Below are 26,576 nucleotides of genomic sequence, written 5' to 3'. Positions count from 1 at the left end.
ATTGACCAAACTGATATTATAGACATAACTAATATTGAATTTTAACCATCTCTTTTATACCTTTGTCTCATTTCCTATGTTCTAGTCTGAACTGTTATTTCAACATCAGTGAGATAGAGTATAGAATTCTGTTTAGTTTTAGCATGGAAACTCTGTCCTTTCATAAAGTCTCATTGTTTACATTTCTGAATGAGAAGCATCCACACTAATTAGTGTAAATAAAATACTGATGAAAAATTTTAAAAGGAGTAAATCAGGAAAAGGGTTGAGGGGAGTAAATTACTAGTTAAATATGATTATAAGAAAAATTGAAAAGTATTATTCAGAACATCTTATATATTTAAGAGATGAAATGCAATTTTCAGACAGCTAATTTAAGAAGTCATTTGTTAATTAAGTGAATTCCAAATGGGTTTCAACACATTAGAAATCAGGGACATGCAGCCAGAGAATGACTGCATTCATGTATTTAGTGACAGCTATAATTTATGAAAGTGTCTATGTGGCTATGCATAGCTGAAATTTAAGAAGCTAGATGTACAGCTTTTTGTTCATGTTGTTGAAATCCTCTTTAAATCAAAGAGAAGTTGATGCTAAATTATTGTAGTAAGTGGGAGGCACGGCAAGCCGTGCACCATCACTGCTCTTCTCACTGGCTTGAACAAGACCACAGAATACTTCTAGAAACCTTCTTAGGAAACAGAAAGGCCTCCTTTTTTTCTGAGTTTTTATGGAAGCTTAGTGTGGTCATTGACTCTCAATAGTTTACGTTTGTTTCCCACTAGGTAGCAAACATCCAGAAATGCCCAGTGATTCCCAAACTGGGTAATAGCTGAGTTAATTCATAGCAGAAGGAAGGCATTCCTTTCTAGTCATCTTAGAGGTAAGCTGGAGGACTCTAGGCAGGAAAATCAATGTACATCAAAGTTTCTTATAAGATTATTTAATTGAAAACTAATCTTTAAAAAGTAGAAATGAATTTGTTATAAAATGTTATTAAAACAGGTATTTAAAATTGTTTTCCTTTTAAATATGAGTGTGTTTTTGTAAGAAATTTATTTAATGTTAAAATTCATAGGGCACATGCAGTGACTCATGACCATAATCCCAGCATTTGGGGAGGCTGAGGTAGGAGGATCACTTGAGGTCAGGAATTTGAGGTTATAGTGAGCTGTGATTGTACTACTGCACTCCAGCCTGGGCAACAGATCAAGACTCTATCTCTAAAATAAAATAATAAAATCCATGTAATATACATAATAGAGCCAAGAGAAAGTTTAGCATGTTAGAAAGAGAAAATTTTCATTTAGATCTATGTTTTATTTAAGATAGTATTTTGCCATTTTTAGAAACTGAAGATCTGATACAAATAGATCAAACATATGAATGTAAAGAACATATTCTCTTTATTTATACAGAATATTTCAGAAAGAGCTCCAGAAAGAGCTTTGCTAAGTTTGGACAGTCTGTCATTTCTTTCTTAACTCATTTCAGGCACTGGAAAGTGAGTTCGTTTCTTGCCAACTTCATCAGTGGATCGACCTTATATTTGGCTACAAGCAGCGAGGACCGGAAGCAGTTCGTGCTCTGAATGTTTTTCACTACTTGACCTACGAAGGCTCTGTGAACCTGGATAGTATCACTGATCCTGTGCTCAGGGAGGTAGGTGTTAAGTCTCATATTATTCCGAAAATTTCTGTCATCTCTCAAACACAAATTTGACTTTCTATCTCTTTCTGTGTACACTTCCTTTCAACATAACTTTTTACAAGACATAGGTTTCAGGTTCTTGACAAATGTGGAAAAGTGGACATATGTCAGAAACAAGTAATCAAATAAAGAGACCAGTATCTTGTTCCTTTGAGAATTGCAGACATTTTCAATGCACTTCCAAACCTCTATTTTATTTTTCTTCAGAATCTTCATTAAAATGTTTAATGCTTTGCTTTATGTGTGATATTAATGAATGAAACCTAGTTGAATATTTGAATATGAATAGTTCACATTAAAATAATCTACCAGTATGGGTATTCTTAAAAATAAAAGCAAAATTGCAACCTTCTACTAGACAGAATGCTCAAAAAAATAAATCAATGAAATAGATGTTTATACTATTTTATTCCCATATGTTTTCAACCTGAAATGTTTATAGCCAGCAGTTGGGAATTATGTACTATGTACTATGTGTATAGTATTTTCAGTGAAAATATTCATTTAATATTATTTAAATCACTTCCACATTGCATAAAATGATTTCAGATAGGTGGAAAAAGTGAAGATGCAACAGCTGTTACGTAAGTGTTGCTGCAAGGAAGCCATATCCAAGTCTTCCATTCTACCAGATAGCTGCCATCTGCTGTATGCAAAACAAGTCATCATTTCTACATTTCCAGGCAGTGGAATGTTTTTTTTTTATTTTATTATTTTTAATTTTAGAGGTGGAAAACTTGTAGATTTGAGAAATGAAGCTCTATTAAAAAATTTGCATCCTTAAAGTTATTTCATATATGCCTCTATAAAACTAAAATGACTCCATTTGTATGGCTTCAAGCAGAGAAGAGGAAAGGGAAGGGAAGAGCCTCATGGTCATTGATCATTGGACCCTTAGGGCTAAATATTCTGAGAACACATTGCAAGCATGTATTAGGGGCAACATTGTACCAAATTGTATGCAAGAGGAAATAAAATTATTGCCTGAAGCCCAGAGAAAAATATAGAGACAGAATGAATGAATGAGAAGCCAGGTATTATGAAATTGGTTGGTGAAATAAGGGATTTTCTCTACAAACCATTACACTCACCCAACTTAGTATCCCCATTTGTGTATATACCATACCCTGATTGTTTGGTAGGAGATATTTCTGAGCTTGATTATTCTCTTAACTATACACCTTTGCTTATTAACACATGCCTGTTCTATAAATTCCATATAAACTAATACCTTTTAGAATCAGAAAAACAAATTATATTCCAAGATCAACTGCAAATTGTTTTTTGCCTTTTAAATATCATAAACAGTTTTGCTCCTGGATGTTTTATTATACATTTTTAATCCCATTATAATAAAGTTCTCTTCTTATAAAAAAGTTGCAGGTTAATCCTGCAAAATAAAAATACATTAAGCATTTTATACAGGATGAAAGTGCAAGGCAGCATTAAAATTGACAGAGAAATAGCCATTTTTTCATATTTAAATGAGGGTAAAAGATAAATGAAAGAATAAAAAGAAAATGGAATTAGAAATGGGACTTTCTTTATATACAGTATTTGTTATTTGAATCTTATAAAAATAAATGTTTCTACAAAATATTGCAGCATTCCTTTGGACAGTGAAAAAAAAGTGTTTACAGTTTGCCTTATTGGCAAATGAAACACTAATGAAACTTCCTAATGAAACACTACATAAAAATGTATGATTAAATTTTTGTTGTTGTTGAGTGGTAATGGTTCAAGCATATGTTTGCATATAATATAGATGACCTGACCAATACATCACAGCTTCTTATCACTCATAGCAATGCAGACTGTGTAATGCTAGGGTGCCTTAGCTGAAGACTCTGTCTCCTTCCAGCATTCTCATTCTGAGTACACAATTGCCAGACACTGAGGTTCCATTAAAGAGACTCCCAGAATCATACAGTGATATTTATGTTCTTTATCCCCAAACCCTTTGCCCACCTCTCAACTCAACAAATCTAAATCAGTTCTTAGAATACTAGATGTGAGAGGCATATCTGGAATACTACTACCTCCCTTCCCCCAGCCAGGGTAGGCCTGAGCACATACCAGCAGAGTTGTCTACCCTGACCCTATGGACCTGTGTGGACTGGAGTTTGCTTGGGAAGAGCCTTTATCTCCTTGTGACCACTAGGGGGCCATTTAGTGCAGTGTAGACATTAAATGATTTCAAGGAATACTAGTTAATTTCCCCTCTATTACCCCCTCTAACATATTCCCATTAATGTTAATGCCAATTGGCCAATTAGAACCTAACATTCTCACAAAAAAAGTTCTGTACTAACATTTAAGAACTTGAAGAATAGTGCCCTCCAACAAGTGAGAACCCACCTGAATCCTGTGAGCTAGATAAATGTAGCAAAATTAATCTCATTTTACTTCAATTGCTCCGTTTAAAAAGGCGGAATAAGGCATAACATATGTTCCCCGGTGTAAAAATATTTGGCATATACTGTCACAAGAAAGAAGCTGTAGGTAAGTGAAAGAAGTACAGCATATTCATTATTTGGTGGTCATTTATGCACCCTTACCCACCCGTATGTAAAACCCCTGTGAGTGGACCATCTGGGAGGCACGATACCTTTTTCTTAAAACGTCTGTGTTGAGTTCCTGGAGGTCTGCTTTGCTGTATCTTGACTTGAGAGAATCGAAGCCCACCTAAATAGTCAGACATAGGTTTTTGGGAAAGGCAGAGTTTAAAATATTAAGCCTTTTATTGAGCTCAGTACATTCCTTTTATTTGATAATGTTTATCTTGGTATTTTTAAAATACGGAGATTGCACATTACACATAGATAAAACCAAAAGGAAGCTAATTATAGTTATACCAAACTCCAACTAGACTAAGGAAGATGGATTTTTTTTAATGCTTAAATGAAACACTGATTTAAAAAGAGAAATATTTAATATGTGAAATCTACATATGTCCTTTTTGTCAAAACAATCTGCCTATAACTTTGAGCTTTGAAGTTAGTGCTAAAATTTGAGAAATGGCTTAAGGTTATTGATTCATTATTCCTTGACAGGTGAAATCATGAAGCAGCACTAACCACAGCAATTATGGCATTAAAATGTCAAGAAATTAGAGGTCAGAATAACAGATAATTTTCTTCTCTGTGTCAGATTAAAAATTGACATTCTTTGACAGTTTAGGAACTCTGGCTGAGAAAATTATGACAACTTCACTTATTTTATACTTGTAAAGCAGTAATTGATAATAAACTTTACCATGACAGCCTCTGGGAAGAAACATGACAGTACAGTTCTGGTACAAAGCTCTTCTTAATATGTAAACACCAGATCTGTTGAATAGTAGATATTATTTAAATTGTCTTAAGTCTTGACTTACATCATAATCTTCTAGGCACTTTTTTTCATAGATGAGCTCAACTGACTATTTGAGCAGTGTTTTTCAAGCATGATAATGAATATTCTTTCTTATCCATTTTTATATATTAAAAAAATTATGTGATTTGCCTTATATTTTTATTTACTAAATCATGGCCAAGAAACTCCATGGTAATATCTGCTTAGAGACTAGGGTATTCTGGTTGGTAATCATCTAGTCCCATGGTTTTCTAATGCCTTGGTACTCAAATGTGGTCCCAAGCCCAACAGCATCATCTGGAAACTTGTTAGCATTTCAGACTCACAGACGTCCCCTGACCTACTAAAGCAGAATGTGCATTTAATGTGATCCCCAGGTGACCTGTCTGAGACATTCAAGTTTAAGAAGCACTGCTCTACTAGGGGTGTGTTAGAATCATTTGGAATGCTTTTTTGCCTATAAAAATAGAATGGTATAATGAAACCCCATGTACTTATCACCAATTTCAAAAATTTTAACCCTAGGAATCTACATATGGCAGAATGAACAAAAAGAAAAAGAAAAACATTTTAACCTATTTCAACTACATGCCCACCCCCACCCCTGTTCTCTTTCTAAATACGCATGCCACACCCATCTAACTCCTCGTCCACTGAATCCTGCCATCCCCTGGGCATCTCAGAATATCCAGGATGGGCTTCAGGCAGGTTTATTTTGAAAAAAAAAAAATGTCTTCAGGAATTTCATATACATTCTCAATTAAAAACCATTAATCTAGCCTAACACTCTTATTAAATAAGAATATAAATTCCACTCTTAATAAATGAAATATTCTTTCAAGGATATCCAGCTATATTGTATAAGAATTCTTAAGTTAGGTTGTCTTTAGTCCCATTACTCTCTAGGAATTTAAAGATGACAGAGTATATATGAAAACTGATTCATTTTAGGAATAATATTCTTCTTACCTCCAAAATGATTCTTAAAATTTTAGGGGAAGCCTAGTGTGTATTTACATTTCACTAATTCAGACTGTAAGGGGTTTTTTTGTGTGTTTTATTTATGCTTTTAAAAGTTAAAACTTTCAACTCAGTAAAATTTTCAGCAATTATAGGGGGAAAATTAGGATGATTTTAAGAAAACTTTTTCAGCCATTTTGCTGATCATTTGATATACTTCTTTCAGAAAAACTTATTAGTTTTTGAGGGTTCCAAAGGCACTATGGGATTATGTCATAGTTAGCAATTGGTTAGTAGAGATTATTAAATAAATGAATGCCACATAAATTTTTTTACTATACTTTTATAATGAATGAAAAATACTTCATTCTAAACTGTTTGAAATTATCACACTTATGATTACTGACATAATTATTCAACCCTGTCTGCCCCAGAGTATGATTATATGGTATACAGTAGGCAATAAAAGTGGTAGAAAGACAGGAATCAGATTATAAGTTGTAACACAGCCCCACCATTAGTATTTGAATGGCATTAAGTTAATCACTTAACTTTTATGTACCTATGTTTTCTCACTTAGAAAATGATGACAGAAATGATACCTAATTCCCGGGAGAAAAGAGATGTAGAACACTACACAGACATTGATTACTACCTAAAGCATAATTAAATAAAGTATCTTAGAAGGACTTTTGTTTTAATAACTTATTTATGTATATATGATACCAAAATCATCAACTTAATCAAAAACATCTGTTAGCAACAGATAAAATAAATTGATTTATTTTTATTATTATTTAGTTAAAAGAAATAATGGTGTTTTCAAAATTTCTTTTCAGCTCTACCTCCAAAATTTTATAAAGGCAGCCTAATTGCAGCCCACTTGTTCCCTGTAACAGTCTTTCTTTGCTCTTAATTTAAATTAGTATTAGCATCACTACTTATTGTTTATATTTAAATTTTTTTTATTTTAGTGGTATTAGTTTTAAATTCATATTATCGAGTGAATTAGCATAACTATGGTACTAGCATCAAAGTTTTACCTGTTCAGCAAGAGAAAAAAATGGAGTGGATATTTCAACAGAAGCTGTAAGCTCACACCAGACAAGTCATTGACAAGATACTGAGTTCTGAGCTTATCATAATACTTGTCATCATACCTGTGGTTGACAAAGCCAAACTGAAAAATGATTTAAATGACTTCCTTATGACAGTGAGAGGTATGTACGTGAGCCTGTCATAGAAGACTGTTCTGCTGGTAACTGTTAGAACACATGGGCCATACAATTTTTACTTATCTATAGATATATACATTTTTCTATGCTGGAAATATTAAAATATTAAATAGATTTTAATATTACCAGCCACTATAAAAATGTGGTATTTTAGCCTACTTTTTTATAACTGATATTTCTTGGTCTTCTTAGGTTATATTGTCTTCTTTTATGTTTTTCTTTGATCTGACAGGGATAACAAAGCATCCCTTTGGATTTGCGATGGTAAAAATATGCCCATAGGAAGTAGATTAGTTCGCTTCCATTTTCACTTATTTTCTTGCTGAAATATTCCTCGCTACTACAGAGAACTGACATGATAGCGCTGTCAAGAACCACCAAGACAAATGTGTCTTTAACCAAAACAGCTGCAACGCTGGCTTTCCAGAGAAGATGAACTCATAAAATTTATAAAGTAAAAAATTAACACACTTTTCATCCTGATAATGTGAAGTTATTCGTAGTAATGATATTGATGCCCTTTGCCATCATTGCTTATTCTTTCTATGATTTTGTTATCCCTTGGCTTTTCCTTCCCCTCTTTCTGACTCTTTGATATGAAAGGGTAACAACATCACCCCCTGTATCTGCCTGAACAAGTTGTAGTGCAAAGTTGTCCATTTACAAGTGCCACGGCACCTAATTGTCTTCACATGGGGATGTCCAGGGCTCTTCTTTTGGGCCATTATTCTGAGAAGTGACTGGAACAAATGGTAAAAAAAAAAAAAAAAAAAGTGGCTAAGAAAGCTATATTTAATCATTTTCATTTTTCCCTTAAAATTACTGGAAGTTTTACTGAGCTGAAAACTTTAACAAATTTAAAAGCCAAATAAAAACAGAATGAAAACGCCCACATATTAATTACTGGACTGGAAATACATTAGTTGTTCTTTAAAGTTAAAGGATCATTTTGGGAGCAAGAAGAATGTTATGATTCCTAAAACTAATAAGTACATAGGTTCAATTGTATGCGTTATGTGTTTCTCATCTGCAACGTTGAGGCTTACATTGCAAAGGCCTTATGAATAAAGTTGCAATATAGAAATTAGTATCAAGGAAATTAATGACACACATTTAATTTTGATTAGTGAATAAATCTTTAATTTAGGTTTATCTTTTCTCCTCGTAATTACTGCAGTCCTTTGCTCGTCCCTTGTCATCAATCGTCCACTAGAAAAGCATAAATAATGCAGCTAGTCAGAGTCAGATGTATGTCATTTATGTGAGATGTGCCTTTTTTCTCCTCTTTGTGTTATTTTTATTGTGTGGTGTTGAGAAGTGCTAATTATTGATTTTCAGAAATTAACAGCAAATGCTTTCACAAGCATCTAAAGTCATATTTCACTCAAGGGAAGAAGGGTGAAAATTGCAGCCTGCTGTTTGTACTAGAAATCGCTGGAAGGGATTTCCCTATCTTTTATTAACATAGGTTTCAGTTCTATTGCACAGTTGTTACCTCAGCATAAATTAACAATTATTCAAAACATATTGCATGCTTCAATTTGTTGAAGTAGATATTAATCAATCTAAGTACCTTAGCATTTCAGTTAGATGTTTAAGACTCATTTTTAAAGGTTTTAAACATATTGATAATGAACCTATTTAAAGCCATATGATGTCTTAATATTGTAAATCTAAATGATTGTTTCCCATTTACATCAAAATCAAAGAACATTTTGTTCTGCTAAATACAGGCAATAATATTTTTAATCTGAATTTAGTTTACTAAAAGTATATGATTCTATTTTGGAATATTTATTCCAACCTGGTAAACCTTTATCTCACATACCAAGCAAATCTATTTGAACTTTTATTATTTTGATTATTTCTTTCCATGATCGGACACTCCCAAGTGAACTTACAAAGGTGGCCACCTGGATGGACTACTACTTCTCTCTCATTCCTCTTCCCACACCACCACTTCCCCCTCTATTCTTTTCCTCCTTCTCCTCTGCCTCCTGAATCAGCTGGCATAGAGTTTACTTCATGTAAACTTATTCAGTCAGGGAGGATTTGACAGGGAGGTTGTACTGATTCTTGTCACATAAGCTTAAGCATTTCTGGGTTGAATTCCCTACTTATGTACTATATAATGATCAACCCCAAAGTGAGCAAAGAACCAAAAACCTGGAAGAATCCTTAAGAAATCATCAGCTAAAACATTTGCTTCCAGGTAGATCAATCTCTAAATTATCCAGAAAAGAGTATTTCAGTTTTCTTCCTGCATATGAACAAATATAGATTGCAGAGACTCCACAGCCTCTCCTAAGCAGCTTATAGTAGTTTTGATCTCTAAAATATTCCAAATCCTCAGTGAAAATGCCTCTTGCTTGGATATAATCTTATTCTGGTCAGTTCTACCCAGACATGGAAATAAGGGTAGACAGCATTTCTCTCATTTGTTATACTTGAATACCAGTCCTATTTGTGTCAGCCAGGATCTCCGCACATTACCCTTTCAGAGGGATAATGGAGACTCCAAGGAAGACACACAAATGGCCGAGAAGCACATGAAAAGATGCTCAGTGTCACTGATTATTAGGGCAATACAAATCAAAGCCACAATGAGATAACACCTCACACCCATTAGGTTAGCTATATCCAAAAAAACCCCAAAATAACAAGTATTGGAGAGGATGCAGAGAAATTGGAACCTTTGTGTGCTGTTGGTGGGGAAGTGAGATGGCATAGCTGATACAGATGCTGTAGAAAACAGTATGGCTGTCCCTCAAGAAATTAAAAATAGAATTACCATATGACCCAGCAATTCCACTTCTGTGTATGTATCCTAAAGAACTGAAAGAAAGAAGAGTTTCAAAGAGATATTTGTATGCCCATGTTGATAGAAGTGTTTTTCCCAATAGCCAAAAAGCAGAGGCAACCCAAGTGTTCATCTTGAATAGATAAACAAAACGTAGTGTATACATACAATGCAGTATTAGCCTTAAAAAGGACAGTAATTCTGACACATGCTACAATATGGATGAACCTTGAGGACATTATACTATGGGAAATCAGCCAGCCACAAAAAGACAAATACTGTATGATCCCACTTATATGAGGTATCTTGACTAGTCAGATTCAAAGAGACAGTCTCCTCTCCCAGGCTGTGTCACTGGCTAAACCCAGTGGGGAGGCGGAGAACGTGGGTGTGCGGGTGTGTGGAGGCGGGTCCTCCAGAGCCAGGGAAGGCTTCCAGCTCACCCATCTGCTCCCCCTGGGTTGTTCATGTCTCTTGGCTAAACAAACCTATTTAAAGCATCCGGGGTGGGTCAGGCACAACCAGCTACATTAAGATGCATGCACTCTTTCTACCTGAGTTGACTTAAACTTATTTTAAGTAGAAAAATTGAGCGTGTCACTGATGGCACTGCCTGATTGAAAAGAAAATATTCTGGATGAAGCATTTTCTGTCCAGAGGAAATTGTGCTTATTTTTTCACTTTAATTTGTTAAGTCAATTGTGTAATGTCACCATTATAATTTACCGTGCCAAGGAAAGAAATAGGAATCAGCAGGAGGGTAGGTCTCTTCTTCAGTCTGCTTAGAGGCCAAGAACTGAGCCAGGTAACTGAACAAATCAGAATTCCCCCCTTCAAATCTTATCTAACACAATCTACTAAGTAAAGCAATTGTGGTCCTTTTTTATGTGAATCACCAAATTTTTTCTTTAATATTCTGATAATTTTGCTGGGTAGATTTATTTAGCCTTAATGCAGTTGATTGTTAAAACAAAAGGAACCGTATTTGTTCTTCTGTTTTGTGGTTTCTATGAAAAACTAGGAGCAATTGAATACAAAATAGCATTTTAATTTTTTATATAGCTTAATGTGTATAAAGCAAGAAATAACAAAGTACAGATATTATTTGCTTGATTTATTTTGCTTCTTTTTTTCCAGCATTAAAAAGTAATGTTTTATATGATCTTGTTTTATTACAACAATAAACCTGAAGCAAAAACTTATCAGTTAAAATACATTCTTCCATTAAGTAACCTTTCCTTTTAACATTTCAGACTTCTCAAAATCTCATTGTTTTTTGTTTACTTTTTCCTATTTGGTATGGGTAAAATTGCAGGTGGATCATAAAGATGTTATCAATCACATATCTATTTTTTATTGTGTGTCACATTTGGTTAAAAAAAATTTTTAGCCATTAAAATAAAAGTGTTGTAAGTAAGAGCTGTACAGTGAAATAGACACAATACTAAGGAAACTTTATGAAAATCTTTTTGTGCATTCTCACGCAGCCACTTTACTTTTTTCTTGAATTTTCTAAAAATTGTTAGTGAACTGACTGGTCTTTGAACATGGTCCAGTATTTCGCATTATAACCTGTTGTACTTCATAAAATGCTGAATTTTCTGGAAAATAGTTTAAAAGCTTACACAGACCAAAAGGAATGGATGAAACAGGTTATTTGAGAGCCTATGTGATTAGCTCCCTCATACTGTCTCTCCTGGCGTTTCATCTGAAAGATTAAACTACATTTACCACCTGCTCCCCCCAAAAAAGGCCTAACAGTTGTAAAAATTCTATGAGAGAAAAATGTATCTGGGTTAAATTTACCAGCATTGTGGAAAAGATAAGAATAACCAAGGTTTTTATCTACTGCGTACCAGAGAAGGTGTGACTTTTGAATTGTGGCTTGCCTGTGGCCACATTTACTTTTACCTTGGCTGTGAAGTCTTTCATATTAATAGGCATAGGTGTGACACACCTATACACACAGCATATTTATTTATTTCCTCTTCTAAGGATTTAATTCCTCTTTATTCATAGAGGAGTTGATATTTCTTGGAAAGGAAGGCAAGAATGAAAGAAAACAATTAAGCAGGAGGTGCAGAGATCAAAGGACTAAGGTGTATGTCACACCGGGGCTTACACACGGCCCCTCTACACGTTTAAAAAGATGCACTACATGAATGAATTGTAAAAGGAACTCCTTCCTCTGGGAATTGAGGTAGATTCTACCCCTCACGTGCCCCCCAACTGGGCCCCTTTGTTCAGGCTGGGACAACACAGCCATACACAGTGGCCCTGACCCATGAGGAAGATGAAAGACTAGAGAGAGCTTGTTGAATAGAAGTAAGAAAAGAGAAGACTTTGATGAAGATATGGACAATTTTGTAACTTTTAGGTGGGTCCTGGAGAATTTTATAAAAGAGAACCTAACAAGACTAAGGAATGGGGTAATCAGGAAGTAAGGAAGGGACAAAAGAGAAAGTGTCCCTAATAGAAACTTTCATAATGGGAGCTTCACATTACAGATAAGCAGGTAAAACCTAGTGATGTGTCATATATGTGGATGAAATCAGAAAATTATGTACACTGTTCCAGTTTACTTGTTTTTTCTACCTATACACAACTCAGTTCACATTTCCCTTTATTTCTCTGCCTATACCTGCAGAATTCCATGTTTTAGAACTTCCTCAAGGTGTTAAGCCTACTTATTTCTTGATAAGTCTTAGCTGGGGAGAAAAATAAATGCTAATAAGCACATGATAACTGCTCAGTCAATATTGAACAAAATTTTTATAACAAGAACCTACATAACAATTAAAATTTAAAACTCTTAAGAAACTAATTTTAATTCCTATCTGGATTATTCCTGGTATCAAAATAACATATTATTTATATAATTTTTTAATGAGAGACAGTTGACTTTGGATATGTAGGAGTTTCTGCATATTAATACCCTAAAAGACCACACAGTCTGAATCATACGTTAGAGGCTGAGCGTGGTCATGCCTAAAATCCCAGCATTTTGGGAGGCTGAGGCAGGAGGACCACTTGAGGCCAGGAGTTCAAGACCAGCCTAGGCAACATAGCAAGACCCTGTCTCTACAAAAAAGTAAGAAAAATTAGCCAGGCATGGTGGGGCACACCTGTAGTGCCAGCTACAAGGAAGACTGAGTCAAGAGGATAGCTTGAACCTGGGAGATTGAGGATGTAGTAAGCTGTGATCATGTCACTGCACTCTAGGTAGGTGATGGAGCAAGACTGTCTCTGAAAAAAAAATTATTACTTTACTTATAGCTTTGACCATTACATTCTGGGTTTACAGATATTTATAGAAAATAAATTTGACAAGAATACTAAACATATTCCTACCCTATGACTCAGCAAATCCATGTCTCATATACAGCCAACAAAGTACACAAGAATTTTCTAAGCAACTTTCTTTATGAATAAAGATACAGCATGAAACTATTAACAACCCAAATATCTATCAACAGAAGTGATAAATTTTGGTAGATTAATATAATGGTATACTACACAGCAGTAAAAAAGAAAGAACTACTGACAAATACAAGAAGGATGAATCTTGCAGATGTTATGTTGATGAAAACAAAGCAGACAGCAGATGTGTACTGTATGATTCTATTTATCAGAAATTCAAGATCAGAAAAAATAATGGTGATAAACATCAAAATAGTGATTGACTTTACAGGGGGTAGGGAGTGGGAATAATTGGCTGAGGAGGGACAGGAGGTTACCTGTACATATGTATATTCCTGTGACCACTACCCACACCAAGATATGGTCTTCCAATTCCATCTGGAACCTTCCAATTCCATTCCAAAGTCCTGTCTTGATCTGGGTGTGGTTATAAGAGGAGAAAAAAAAACATACACACACATTCATCAAGCTATACGCTTAAGATTAATGTACTTTATGCATTTTATCTTTCTTAAACCTTAAAAAAATAAGAAATTGAATAAATAAATATAAATGGATGTACATAAGAAGCTTAAGTCTGAGATACCAAATTCAGCAATTATAAAGGGCTAAGAAAGAATATTATTTAAGTATAAGCTAATCCATATTTTCATGTTATCCCACCAAAGGTTTGGCCACCAATGGATACATCATCTTTCATATTTGTAAAACATCAAAGGTTTTGTCAGTCACATTTGTTTTGAAAAATTCAGTGTTTTAAGCCTGTCACCCATGCTAGCTTTGTATGAAGTGTATAAAAGTTACTATAATTTGTTGATTCTAAGATATACTTCATTTTCATATCTCAACATTCCAAATCACAATTGTCTAACAATTAATCAATGATGTCTCATAGTTTAATTGGCAGTATGTTTTACTTCTTAAGAGTATATAAAATAACGATGCTTCTAATAATGAACGGACAACATCTTAGATTCCATGAAGTAGATCGACAGACGTATTTTCAAAGTTGTGGTCTTTTTATATGGGTCACGTAAATGGTGGGCATTGCAAAAGGGCAGCTGAGCAGGGATGCTGATATGTTATTGTCATTTCTGCTCATTTTTTGAGAGAAGCCAAAAAAATCTAATTTATTCTATAAAATTTCCTGAACTCAAATAGAAACTATGTTTGTGAGTGAATCTAGCCTGTGGGATGCCAGTGTGTGATCTCTGCTGCATATAAGTTCTCTGTGGGTGGGAATCTTTAACTGTTGTGCTTGATGTGTGTCATAAATATCTACGGTGGGATTTGGTGTATAGTAGGTACTCAATAAATATGTGTTTTATGAATAAATAAAGCTAACATTAAATCTCTCTGACCCATGCAGAACAGTATTTAGAGAAATAAAAACGTGCAATTTTTTAAATGCCATGTCTGATAATATAGAAAGAATCAATCATAGTTAGCTCTAAGTAGGGTTTTGTTGATCTGATATATTTGGAAATTATTGAGAGAAATTTTCTATATGGCAGAAAATCCTTGTATGCTCTTGACTAATTCCTACTTAATCTTCAGACCTCAGCTCATGTCTTTTTCTGGAAGTCCCTTTCCCAAGATTCCTACTTCCCTTCCCCTCCATCACTTGTCTGGGTCAATGGCATCTGGGTTTGCCTCCATTGTAGACCTTGTCCCTGCCACATGCACTGATGTCCTCATCTTCTTTATTTTGGGGACTGCAAACTTTCTAAGGGCAATCTGCTGTCTGACTTTGTATCCCTTGGCACAGAGCAAGCATTCAAAAAATTTTTATTAATTGCTTTTGTGGTATTCAATTATAAAAGTAAAGTTTTCTCCAGTATTGTGCTTTTCTTTTTCTAGACTAGCTTTCAGTTTTGCACCAATGTCTCACCATTGCCCCAGCAAATACGTTTGAAGGCTCGGTTAGGACTGTGTCACAGTCCTGACCTGCAGAGATTCAAGGTCTGAGCAAACAGACATCTATGAATAATTGTGTATTAAATTCCATAATAAAAGGGGAAAATGTGCTGTGAGAATATTCAGGTCATTCATTACGATTTAGGGAGTCTGGGAAGGGAAGAACTAGATCCCTGCCCAAGGTTAGCATTAAGGGAGGATTTTCTCCTACACAGGGAGTAGCTCTCAGAACAACTGCCTCATTGTGATGATTCACGGGTTTATAACGGGCTCCACATAATACCGGGCAGCTCTCCCATGCACGGTTCCTACGGGCTTGGCAAGGAAGTCACCGAGGACTCCCTAGAAGTGGGGGAGGACAGAAAATATTGTGTGGGAAGCAGGTAAAGAAAGATAGTGAGTGCTCGCTTCCCATTCCAACGTTTTGGTAATGGCAAGAAATAGAACTTAGAGGAGACAGCTTGCTTTTTCAAGATGGGAAAGACCTGTGCATTTTTAAATCAGAGGGTAAGCAATTACTGGAAGGCAGGATTACAAGGTAGCTGAAGGATAAATATTGGCATAAGATCCTTTGGGTCATGAAGTCATGTGAAGTAGATCATAAGGAAGAGGAATTCAGTTTAGTCTCAAAATAAATAAATGTTAAACAGAGAATAGACTGTCTTAATGAAAGGGTGATATTAATGGCAACTTAATCTTTATGCTGCTACCACTTGGGAACCATTTTAAATGCATATGCATGTGCACTCTGCCTCAGCCCAAAAACCATCCGAGGCAGGACCCACTGAAGAGAACTGTGCAGAAGATTTCTGGAAATTATATCACTTTCTTCACATTTTCTAGTATAATTTTAATACTTCCCTTTCCAGAAACAAAATTAGAATCAAGCAAAGCATGTATGCTGATTCATACCTTCAATAAACATTTAAAGGCTACCCTCTAAGTGCAAGACCCTGATCTAGAGATGAAAATGTGTTTGATTTTACCCCCAGATCTTCACTCCTACTCAAGTCCGTTTTCTGGAGGAATAAAACCACAGGCAATAGTATCTATTGTTAGACAGACTTTAGCTGTTCCTGATACATGAAGCTAGGTATTGGACATTTGCTATCCAAGGCAGCTTTAACAATAAAATTACCACCTTTTCCCCCAAATAATTCTCAAGAGTTTATTGTTAATAATGTGAACTTAACCAGAAATGTTCTCTTCCCCCTTTTGTAATCACAAATCTTGCACTGGGGAGACAAAGTATGATGATATCTATGTGAATACAATTTAGGTAAATGGTCATATTTTGCATATGAGTGGACACTATGCAAATAAATGTATACATTAAGATTGGACAGCACTTAAAGAGATTTAATAATTCATTCCATTGCCTCTGCAAATAAAAGAACCAAACCCCATTTATGCAACTGCTGAAATATGGCAGATAATGACGCATTCTTGTTTAATATTGCTAATAAATTTGAAAGTTCACATTTTTATTGATAAACATTTTCTTGAAATGCAGTCTAGGAGGACAGATTGTTAAATTTAAGTACTTTATAAATGAGAATTGTAGATAGCGATGTGATTAGTGGCAGTGCTATGTCAAGAGCCATCTACCAACTTACCTGCACTCCTCTAAGCACTCAACGGTGACTTTCATATTTCACTTTTATGTGCAACCAAATTGCACACAATTTTAGGGAAAAAAATTAGCATAGTAACAGAGTAATGATCACAGTAAATATTGTGCTTCTCCTTGTTGACTTAAATTACATACTTGCAATAATTCAGAAAAATATTTCTGTTAGTCCAGCTTTATATATTAAAACATTTTGCCTATAGATTTATATATAGAAGAAATACATAAGTCTCTTATAAAATTATCTCTTTGACACACACAAAAGTATATGTACAGTCTATTTTGAGGTCTAAAATTATTTTTATTCATTAGAAACCATAAAATCTCATTAATATCTTCATATGCATAGGCTTTAATGAAATTAATTTTATTTTATAAAAATAAAATAAATTGTATAGCTCAGGATACCCAAAGAATTCTTTCTTTTTGGGGTGAATTATTCCTAAAATTTCAGGGAAAAAAATGAAAGAAATGAATTTATACCTTATAACTAATATTCCAGAATTCATCTTAAAAATAGCATAGACAGCTAAAATATGTTTTTTATAATAAAATTTTTACCATATTTAATTATTCTACAAAAGTCTCAATGTTCTTTCTACTGATTGCCCTCTGAATTGATTGGAACATATGCTTTTCAGAATTTTATTTTATATCATGGTGGACTTTATTCTTTTTTCCCATTCTTTCATTCTTTTTTCCCATTAAGATTCCAGAAGCTTATTTCATTAGAGATCCCTATACGTTCCTTCTTACAAAGGATTTTATTAAGGTATATGTGTTATATTTAGTATTGAAAGTGTTCTTCAGTCTTTAGCTGCATGCATGTATTCACAGGTTAGCATTTCCACATTTAACTTCAGCTTCTGGAAATAAAAATAGTGACTTGGTTAACTGAAGCATGTTTGGAAGGAGAAGCAAAGCTTGTCTACAAAATACTAACACTTGGATGATTCTGCACCCTGAGAAAAGAGCACCCGGTGAATTTTGTGGACTTTTTTTCATGGCTGACTTGGGATACACTTGCATTGTCAAAGAGTGTGTTGGCCTCTCTCTTTGATGCATATTGATTGTGACAGTCACCCTCCTTCCCCTGCAGGCCATGGAGGCACAGATACAGAACTTTGGACAGACGCCATCTCAGTTGCTTATTGAGCCACATCCGCCTCGGAGTTCTGCCATGCACCTGGTAAGACACAGCAGCATGTTGAGATTTTTTTTTCTTTCCTTTTTACCTGGGTAGAGAGCAAACAAAATAGTGATTTTTGCAACATATTTTTAAAGGCTTCTCAGTTTATTGGTTAACTCTTTAGCTTAAGTACATACTGATACCCCAGAGAAAAACAGAGAAGGGAGTATAATTCTTACCTTTAAGTCCCACTTAAGCTAGCCCAATTTTGAATTCATGAAGATAACTATCTTTTCTAAGTATACCTCTACAGAAGCTCATTCATGCACATAGAGGCATAGAAACACACGCTGGTACCAAAATTAGATTTGATTTGTAAATTACAGTGAAAACTATAAACACAATACAATGTTGCCAAATTTGGGGGCAAGGTTAGGTGGGGGAGTAGTTCATTTTAAGAAAAGGAAACAAATATAAAGGTAATTTGTGGTTACTGCAGAGAGGCTGTTGAGCAGTGTTTGCCCCAGAGCCAGACTTGGACCAAACACCACTGGTGTTTGCACTACTAGTAAATGATTCGGGCAAGCTGTTTAACCTCTCTGGGTTTGTGTCTCAGCATCTGTAACTTAGGGGTAAAAACAGTACCTTCCACTGAACATACAATGACTGGATACTATATATCACTTAGACCAGTACCTATCCTATCCTAAGTTCTTAATAAATGTTAACTGACATCATCATCATTAGCTACTCGTGTCATACCTTTTATTCCCATTTTGCAATGAGAAAGTTATATTCTTCTCATTTTAATCTTAATTTTAAAAGCCCATTTTCTTAACAAAACAGCCCCTTTTCAGTTTATTAGCAAGTTGTAAACATTTTCCTCTTTATCTAATTTGAAGAAAGTAAAAAAGTTTTCTGAGAAACTTCCTTAGAATTTATATATAAAACTTGGCTTTTTCACCAGTTTTTTACTTAAGTAAAAAATGTTTGAAGGCTAAAACTTGTTTACAAAATGAATTATAGTCCATCAAGTTTTCTAGGTGTTTATCAAGACAATAAGTGTCCTAATGCTGGAATAAACAATTCTGGAATATGCTTCATAATTTATGTGTGAACAAATCTATAAACTGTTATTTTGTGATGGAAGCAGTGTTTACACCTTTCATTTATTCTCTCAGCTACTTAACAGATTTTTATAGAGCCCCTTCTGTGTGTCAGATACAATGCTAAGTGTTGCAGGTACAGAGACAAATACATCTTCTATACCTTCAAAGAATCAATAGTCAGATTCTTGGGAAACACAGAAATAAATATTTTTTAAACATTTTTTTTTTTGGCTCAAGCCAAACAGTTTCAGCCCCTTGATTAGCCACTAATGAATCTTCTGTCTGCAGTTGGGCCTTCAGTGTGGCAGGACAGAAAGATTTGCCCACATTCAAGTTGTTCCCATGTCAACCCCCAGCCACAGTGCAGGCAAGAGATGTGGCTTTAGAGCTCCAAGCCTTGAGATGAAGCATTTTTAATACACTGTCCAGGAGAATACATCTAACACTTTATTTTATGAAATGGCTTGGCAGAAGAGTTTTATTCCCGTGTTAGTGTTCTCTGTTTAATAATAACAAAAATATTTATCCTGGAGAAATGCCCAGTCAAAATCCATTACTTTCCTAGGGGAAATTGTTAAGAGACTAAATTGACATGGAACTGTTTATGGAGAGATGCTAAGCTTTCTAAGTTCATGTAGCAGAGAATTCATATATATAGCAAACAATCACAAAATATGTATGAAAGCTAAATAATGATTATTTCCAGTATCCCTACTGTGTGTTCCTTATATGGTAGTATTGATAGTGTTTTGTAGTACTTATAGTGTCTACTTTCTCTCAAGTCATATGCTAGATGTTTGAGAAACAAAAGTTAAGAAAAAGAAAAAGAAAAGAAGAAATGTTGGCCCTCAGTCAGTTCACAGTCTAGAAGAAAGAAAGGAAACAGTATCAGAGCAGAAACGTGGGCAAGGCACTGACGGGGACACTGGGCTGTATGAAGGATAATATATTTTAATTATTTCCACTGTAGTTGTGACTCCAAATCAACCAGATAGAAATGAAATTATTAGTCAATCTACTACTTTGTATTTCACGTAAACAAGGGCAGTAACTGATTTGCCTAATTTTCCCACCAAACTGATTTTTTAACTGCACAGAATAATTCTGTAGCATCGTGGGACATGTCTGTCAGCTGGATTGCATTGTAGTCTGGCGATATTTGAATTGAGGCTGGTTGTTAATAATTCTGTGTCCCTAGATCTGTGACTTCACAGAGCCCTTGCCCTCTGCTTCCAGGGCCCTCCTTAGGTAGAAGGTGCTCTAGTTGGGGCAGGCCAGTAGGAGAGTCCAGTTCGCCAGTAGGAGAGTTCAAAGTTGCTCTGTCCTCGCTGTGTGTGCTCGTACTAGCCTTGTCTGTTTAACCTCGCTCGCCCTAGGCTCTCACTAACGATGCTGTTCCTTTTGTTTTCCTCTACTCTCTTCCCTTTCTATTCAACAGTGTTTCCTTCCACAGAGTCCACTCATGTTTAAAGATCAGATGCAACAGGACGTGATAATGGTGCTGAAGTTTCCCTCAAATTCCCCGGTAACCCACGTGGCAGCCAACACCCTGCCCCACCTGACCATCCCTGCAGTGGTGACGGTGACCTGCAGCCGACTGTTCGCAGTGAATAGATGGCACAACACAGTAGGTATGTGTGCCTAAGCAAGATGCTTCCTAAAGATTTCTTAGAAGCTACCATTAAGATAAGAACAGTTTGCTGCGGGGTAGCTCCCGTGCCACGTCATCTACAAAAAATAGCAGAGTAAATAGTTGTGAAATGGAACTAAATGGCTCTATCCACATTATTCACTACTGCTGAGTGTGAATTCCTTGCAGAATGCTTGGCTTCTACTTCAGTACTCATTGAATATTTGGTACATTGAAGCAGTTCTACAAAATAATTCAGGTCTTCTCACCCTATCCCACCACTGCTCCTCCCCCGCCAAAACCCACTTTTACCCCATATTAAACAAAAGTGAGTTTGAATCTGAATTTTCTGGATGATGGCTTCAAATCTTCTTTCTGCCAGCTTTTATTTAGGAAATAATTGAATGTTAATAGCTGTTATGTTTCAAATGGTCCTAAGCACTGGTAATACAGCAATGAACAAGGCAAGTACCATCTCTGTTCTTGTACAGCTTTGAGTCTTTGAGAAAAGACAAAAATCTGAATTGTTCAGTGATTTCACATGTGTTTTCTCCAAACTCATTCCTGAAAGTTCCAGCCAGTACATCTTGAAGTGATATAATACTGTTGCAAAAATTTAGACATATTAATACTTATTTAACCAGGGTGGAAGTAGATGTGACCAAATGATCTAGTTGGCCCAGCTCATCACTTAAGGTCTTCCTGGAAGCCCCAGGACTCCCACTGTCCCCAGAAGCAAATAGATGAGCCGCGCTGAAGTAGGATGACTCTTTCTGTTCTACTAGCCTCTACATCGCTCTGAAAAATACAGTGATTTGTACAATGGCTTCTCTCTTGAGAGTTTCTAAGTGCACCTATTTTGTGGCCATTGGAGATACCACCATGAGGCAGCACTAATTCCATTCAATCAGAAATATGAAGCAAACATCTTAAGGAAAATTTATGACTTTATCATTCACAGGAGTCTTGGCCTCTAGAAATGTGTTTCATCGAGGAAAAAACTATGAAGGGCAAAGTTGTTCTTTAAAATTATTCAAAACTATTACATATATTATATAATTATGTATGAAAAGTTATGACTTATGAACTCAGTCAAGCCCTAAACATTAATCCCCTGAAAGTAGCTTTTAGTGAGATTAATATTTTAGGTGTGGCCCAATTTTATACCTTGAATTTACTTGTCATGTACTGAAAGACAGTCCCCTCGGATGGGAGCCACAGCTTCCTCTGCCCTGCCCCAGAGCCCAGGCTCACACCTGTCCTGCATGGAGGCACAGCCTTGTCTTTGATTTCAGGCTCATTGGTTGCTCACGGACCTTAGCTTTCTGATGGGATCAAGAAATATTATGATTTTCTATTTTATCCAGCTTCTTCTTATCATTAGGATGGAAACAGGACTCTTTCCAGCTTTCTGCATTGTAAAAGGGTACCTAAAGGCCCTGTTGTGATGATTTTTAAGGCTCTCTAGAAAGACATAATATGACTGAATCATTCTTAGACTAATTTACCAAATAATTTTTAAGCAAATATGCATTTTGTACAATCATCATAAAACACTGATCATTGGGAAACTCCTTCTTTCAGAGAATTTTATGGTAGTGTCTCTCTCTCTCTCTCTCTCTCTCTCTCTCTCTCTCTCTCTTTCTCCCTCTCTCTCAATCTTTAGGCCTCAGAGGAGCTCCAGGATACTCCTTGGATCAAGCCCATCATCTTCCTATTGAAATGGATCCATTAATTGGTATGTTAACAAACAAAAATAAACTTTGATGGATACTGACAGTCCACAGATTCTTACATGGTTATTTTTCACTAAAGATACTTTAACATTTATTCTGGCACAAAATTAATGTGCAAATAATATTAAATTATTATCAAGGAGCTGTGCAAATTATAATGTGCCACCTAGGAACTTTTTGGCAGTAAAGAAATTCATAGCTTTTTCTTGATATTTTAAGGGGTCTCTTAAGTTGGTTATAAAGAACGCAAATAATTCTAAACTGTCTTTTTTCGGTCTCAAATATTCTTCAATAACTCTATACTATTTAAAACATAAGGATTCAAAGAAACTATTAAAGGAAACTAATACCAAATACCATATTTTCTAGAAGTCTCTATTCAATAGGGCTGAACATTTTCTTTTTTTTTTTTTTTTTTTTTTTTTTGAGACAGTCTCGCTTTGTTGCCCAGGCTAGAATGAGTGCCATGGCATCAGCCTAGCTCACAGCAACCTCAAACTCCTGGGCTCAAGCGATCATTCTGCCTCAGCCTCCCAAGTGTCTGGGACTACAGGCATGCGCCACCATGCCTGGCTAATTTTTTCTATATATATTATTTGGCCAATTAATTTCTTTCTATTTATAGTAGAGACGGGGGTCTCACTCTTGCTCAGGCTGGTTTCGAACTCCTGACCTTGAGCAATCCGCCCGCCTCGGCCTCCCAGAGAGCTAGGATTACAGGCGTGAGCCACCGCGCCCGGCCTGAACATTTTCTTGAAGTAAAGATTTTATATGATTTCAAACCAATGAGCTGTAACTCTTTGCAGCAGATATTCAAAATATTTTTAAATAATCACATACACACTTATTAGCCATATGACCCAGAGCAAGCTTCTTAATCTTTCTAGGCCTCCAATTTCATATCTGTGACATGGTTTATGATAATATTTGTTCTACCTATCTCATGGGATTATTTAGAAAATTAAATTGAAGAAAATTGAAAATGCTAAGAGAAATTATTAAACTATGTAACAGTTATGGTGTTCCATTCTTAGATTAAGTCACCCTTCATCTTTAAACCCAGAAATAAGATAAAATACAGCCATTTCAGTTGGTTATTTATACTCCTATACAAAATAGCATTTATGTCTTTAGGAGGATATAAGGTTTTGGACTAGGAATATTTTTAGCATCTAGTCTAGCTATCCCTTTGTCCAACAGACATTGGCAATAAAATATACAGCTAATGAGAAACCATGGAAAAATTAATAGTTCTCTTATAATTAATCAAGGACTAGTTATATAGTTTTCAAATGACCCAGGATCTTTGGGGTTTTTTTTTCCATAGTTCCTTTGCTTTGTTGTCATTTTTGGTGTATATTTTTTTATTGCTTACATTCCCCAGCAATTATGTTTATAGCGGTAGTAGATATCTGCAAATAATAGCGCTTAGATTTAATTGGCATTAGAGAGTGGTGATGGTGACCTCCTACATCTGCATTTTCTGTTTAAAGATTCAGCCCAGGGATTTAGCCTGAAAGGATGGCGTGGAGGAAGGGACAGGCTGGCATGCAGACAGGCACTGGGGAAATCATGTGGTGTCTCTGAGTTCCTGGCTTTATTCAGATTCAGTCCCAGTGCTATGCACTGATCCTTTGCCTGTCTCTTTCCTCCCCAATCCCTCTCCCGTCCTTTTGTTCCTCTCCTCCTTGCTGCCAACCCAATCTGGAAAGACCTCTGTTTGTTGACAATCAGGTCTTTAAAGCTGCTGACCTAAAGCTCCCTGTGGGGCTGCCCACGTAACATCATTCCTTGCTCAAATTTCTACCCTCCTCTTTCCACATGAATTGTAAATACCATCAGAAAATGACAGATTGGGGCATATATTAAGATATTTTTTCCTTGTATAACATACTTCATACAATATTTATTTCTCATTTGGTTCTTATGAACTAATGAACTTTTGCATTGTGAATATCTGTAGAATTAAATACATTTAAATATTTTTATTGTGTTTTAACTTCATTATCTTGAATTCCTCACATTGTTTTTATTTATTGGTGGAGGAAGAACTTAAACTTCTGGTATAATTTTTAAACATGCAATATGGTTCATAAATTATCTCCGCTACTACGGAAATTTATATTCCTCAAGGGAAAATGTTAAAATCATAATAATCTTGTAGCATTAAAAATCTATTTCTAGATATATGAAGCATAAAAGTATTCTTTTCCTTCTATAAGTGCTTGGTGAAACTCTTGTGGAATCTTTCTTTAAGAGCTTTTTCCTATGTATTTTCCAGCCAATAATTCTGGTGTGAACAAACGGCAGATCACAGACCTTGTTGACCAGAGTATACAAATCAACGCACATTGTTTTGTGGTCACAGCAGATAATCGCTATATTCTTATCTGTGGATTTTGGGATAAGAGCTTCAGAGTTTATTCCACAGAAACAGGTAATGTTAACTACAAAATACGTCATTCTCTTCAAAATGACTGTTGTTACAACCAAAGCTAAATATAAACTCACTTACTAGTGTAGACGTTTTCATCATTTGTCAACTTGAATGGTCAAGATTGAAATTAAATGTTCACATTGTAAGTGAAATAACTAATTTTAACTTCATCCCTTCTGAACTTTAACATGATCCCCAAATTCATAAGACAAATGCAACTATTGTCCCCTGCCCCAAATTCATATCTAGTAAAAGATCTTAAACCTCCCCTTAGTATGGCCCAAACCCTGAAGAGAAAAAATCATGATTATGTTATTTAATAGGTCCTTTCCTTAAAAATCCCAAATGATATTCTCATCTCCATTTTCAGAGGCAATACAAAAAGCACCTGTAGCTAGATTTGAATTACATTATAAATTTGTGAGTCTATAAATTGACTTTTCACAAATCTGATAACATAAATTTTTTTAAAAAGCTAGTAAAATAAACTTATGCTTATTACCATTTGAAGATTAAATGAAATAAACCTGTCATTTCCGTCTTGCAGGGAAACTGACTCAGATTGTATTTGGCCACTGGGATGTGGTCACGTGCTTGGCCAGGTCCGAGTCATACATAGGTGGGGACTGCTACATCGTGTCTGGATCTCGAGATGCCACCCTGCTTCTCTGGTACTGGAGTGGGCGGCACCATATCATAGGAGACAACCCGAATAGCAGTGAGTGTTTGTCTAAAATTGTCCTGTCAGACTATAAATTCATTTAAATATATTTGGCCTTTTTGATTATTTCCTAATAGAAAATATGAAAAGTGGCAAAAATAGTGATTGGAATGCAACTATATTTGAAGTGTAAAAATGAGCAACTGCTGTCACCCTCAGCCTGGAGAGATGCCCAGATCCCCTCACATTGACTCTCTGCTCAGCTGCCTTCCCCAGTCTCCAAATGGCCCCATCCTTTAGAAATTGTCTTCCATGTCATTTCATCCATTAAAACTCATATCATTGATTTCTGTTAGCTGAACACAATCTTTCCCATCTCTGAATTTCTGTAAGATTTATTTGTGCCTCAGCTAGGGCATTTACTACTCTGTACCCGATAGTATAGTAAATTTCTCTGTTTATTCATTTAACAAACAATGATTGAGTACCCCATACAGATTAGGCACTGGCGATGCAAAGACTGAAGAAGACAGTTTCCTCGCTTGAGATGCTGCTGCAAGTGTGTTATATTGCACAGTAATCCCTTAGATGTCCTGTGGGGAAAAAGGGGAGACTCCATAGTAAAATAATTGTGGAAAAGAGTATATATACACGAACTCTGTATGTCAGCTCTGAAAGTCTCACACACATAAATCTGTTGACATTTGTTTACCCCACAGTCCTGAAACTTGTTTTTCCATGGAACCCTTTGTTCACATAGGAGCATGGACTGTAGTCCTGAGGAAACACTGAAGTAGATCATGAGTGTCTCCCTTTCCATCCTAAGTTTTTGATTCCTGGCACAGTGA

General features: G+C 35.5%; 1 protein-coding gene across 13 annotated transcripts in view; it reads left to right on the top strand.

Annotated features, from left to right (window-relative positions):
- Positions 1 to 26,576, top strand: part of NBEA (neurobeachin) — a 582,638-nt gene that overhangs the window by 538,353 nt on the left and 17,709 nt on the right. For 11 of the 13 annotated variants that reach the window (XM_076009491.1, XM_076009489.1, XM_076009486.1 and 8 more), the window contains 6 exons: positions 1,495 to 1,662; positions 18,126 to 18,215; positions 20,703 to 20,895; positions 22,561 to 22,632; positions 24,912 to 25,067; positions 25,615 to 25,785. In XM_076009491.1, coding sequence (XP_075865606.1) covers positions 1,495 to 1,662; positions 18,126 to 18,215; positions 20,703 to 20,895; positions 22,561 to 22,632; positions 24,912 to 25,067; positions 25,615 to 25,785 — 850 coding nt within the window. The remainder of the gene's footprint in view (positions 1 to 1,494; positions 1,663 to 18,125; positions 18,216 to 20,702; positions 20,896 to 22,560; positions 22,633 to 24,911; positions 25,068 to 25,614; positions 25,786 to 26,576) is intronic. The other 2 variants (XM_076009488.1, XM_076009495.1) reach the window with 1 other exon arrangement.

The sequence above is a fragment of the Microcebus murinus genome, chromosome 13 (genome assembly GCF_040939455.1).
Source record: "Microcebus murinus isolate Inina chromosome 13, M.murinus_Inina_mat1.0, whole genome shotgun sequence".
NCBI lineage: Eukaryota > Metazoa > Chordata > Mammalia > Primates > Cheirogaleidae > Microcebus > Microcebus murinus.
This window is presented reverse-complemented; position numbering and strand designations above follow the sequence as displayed.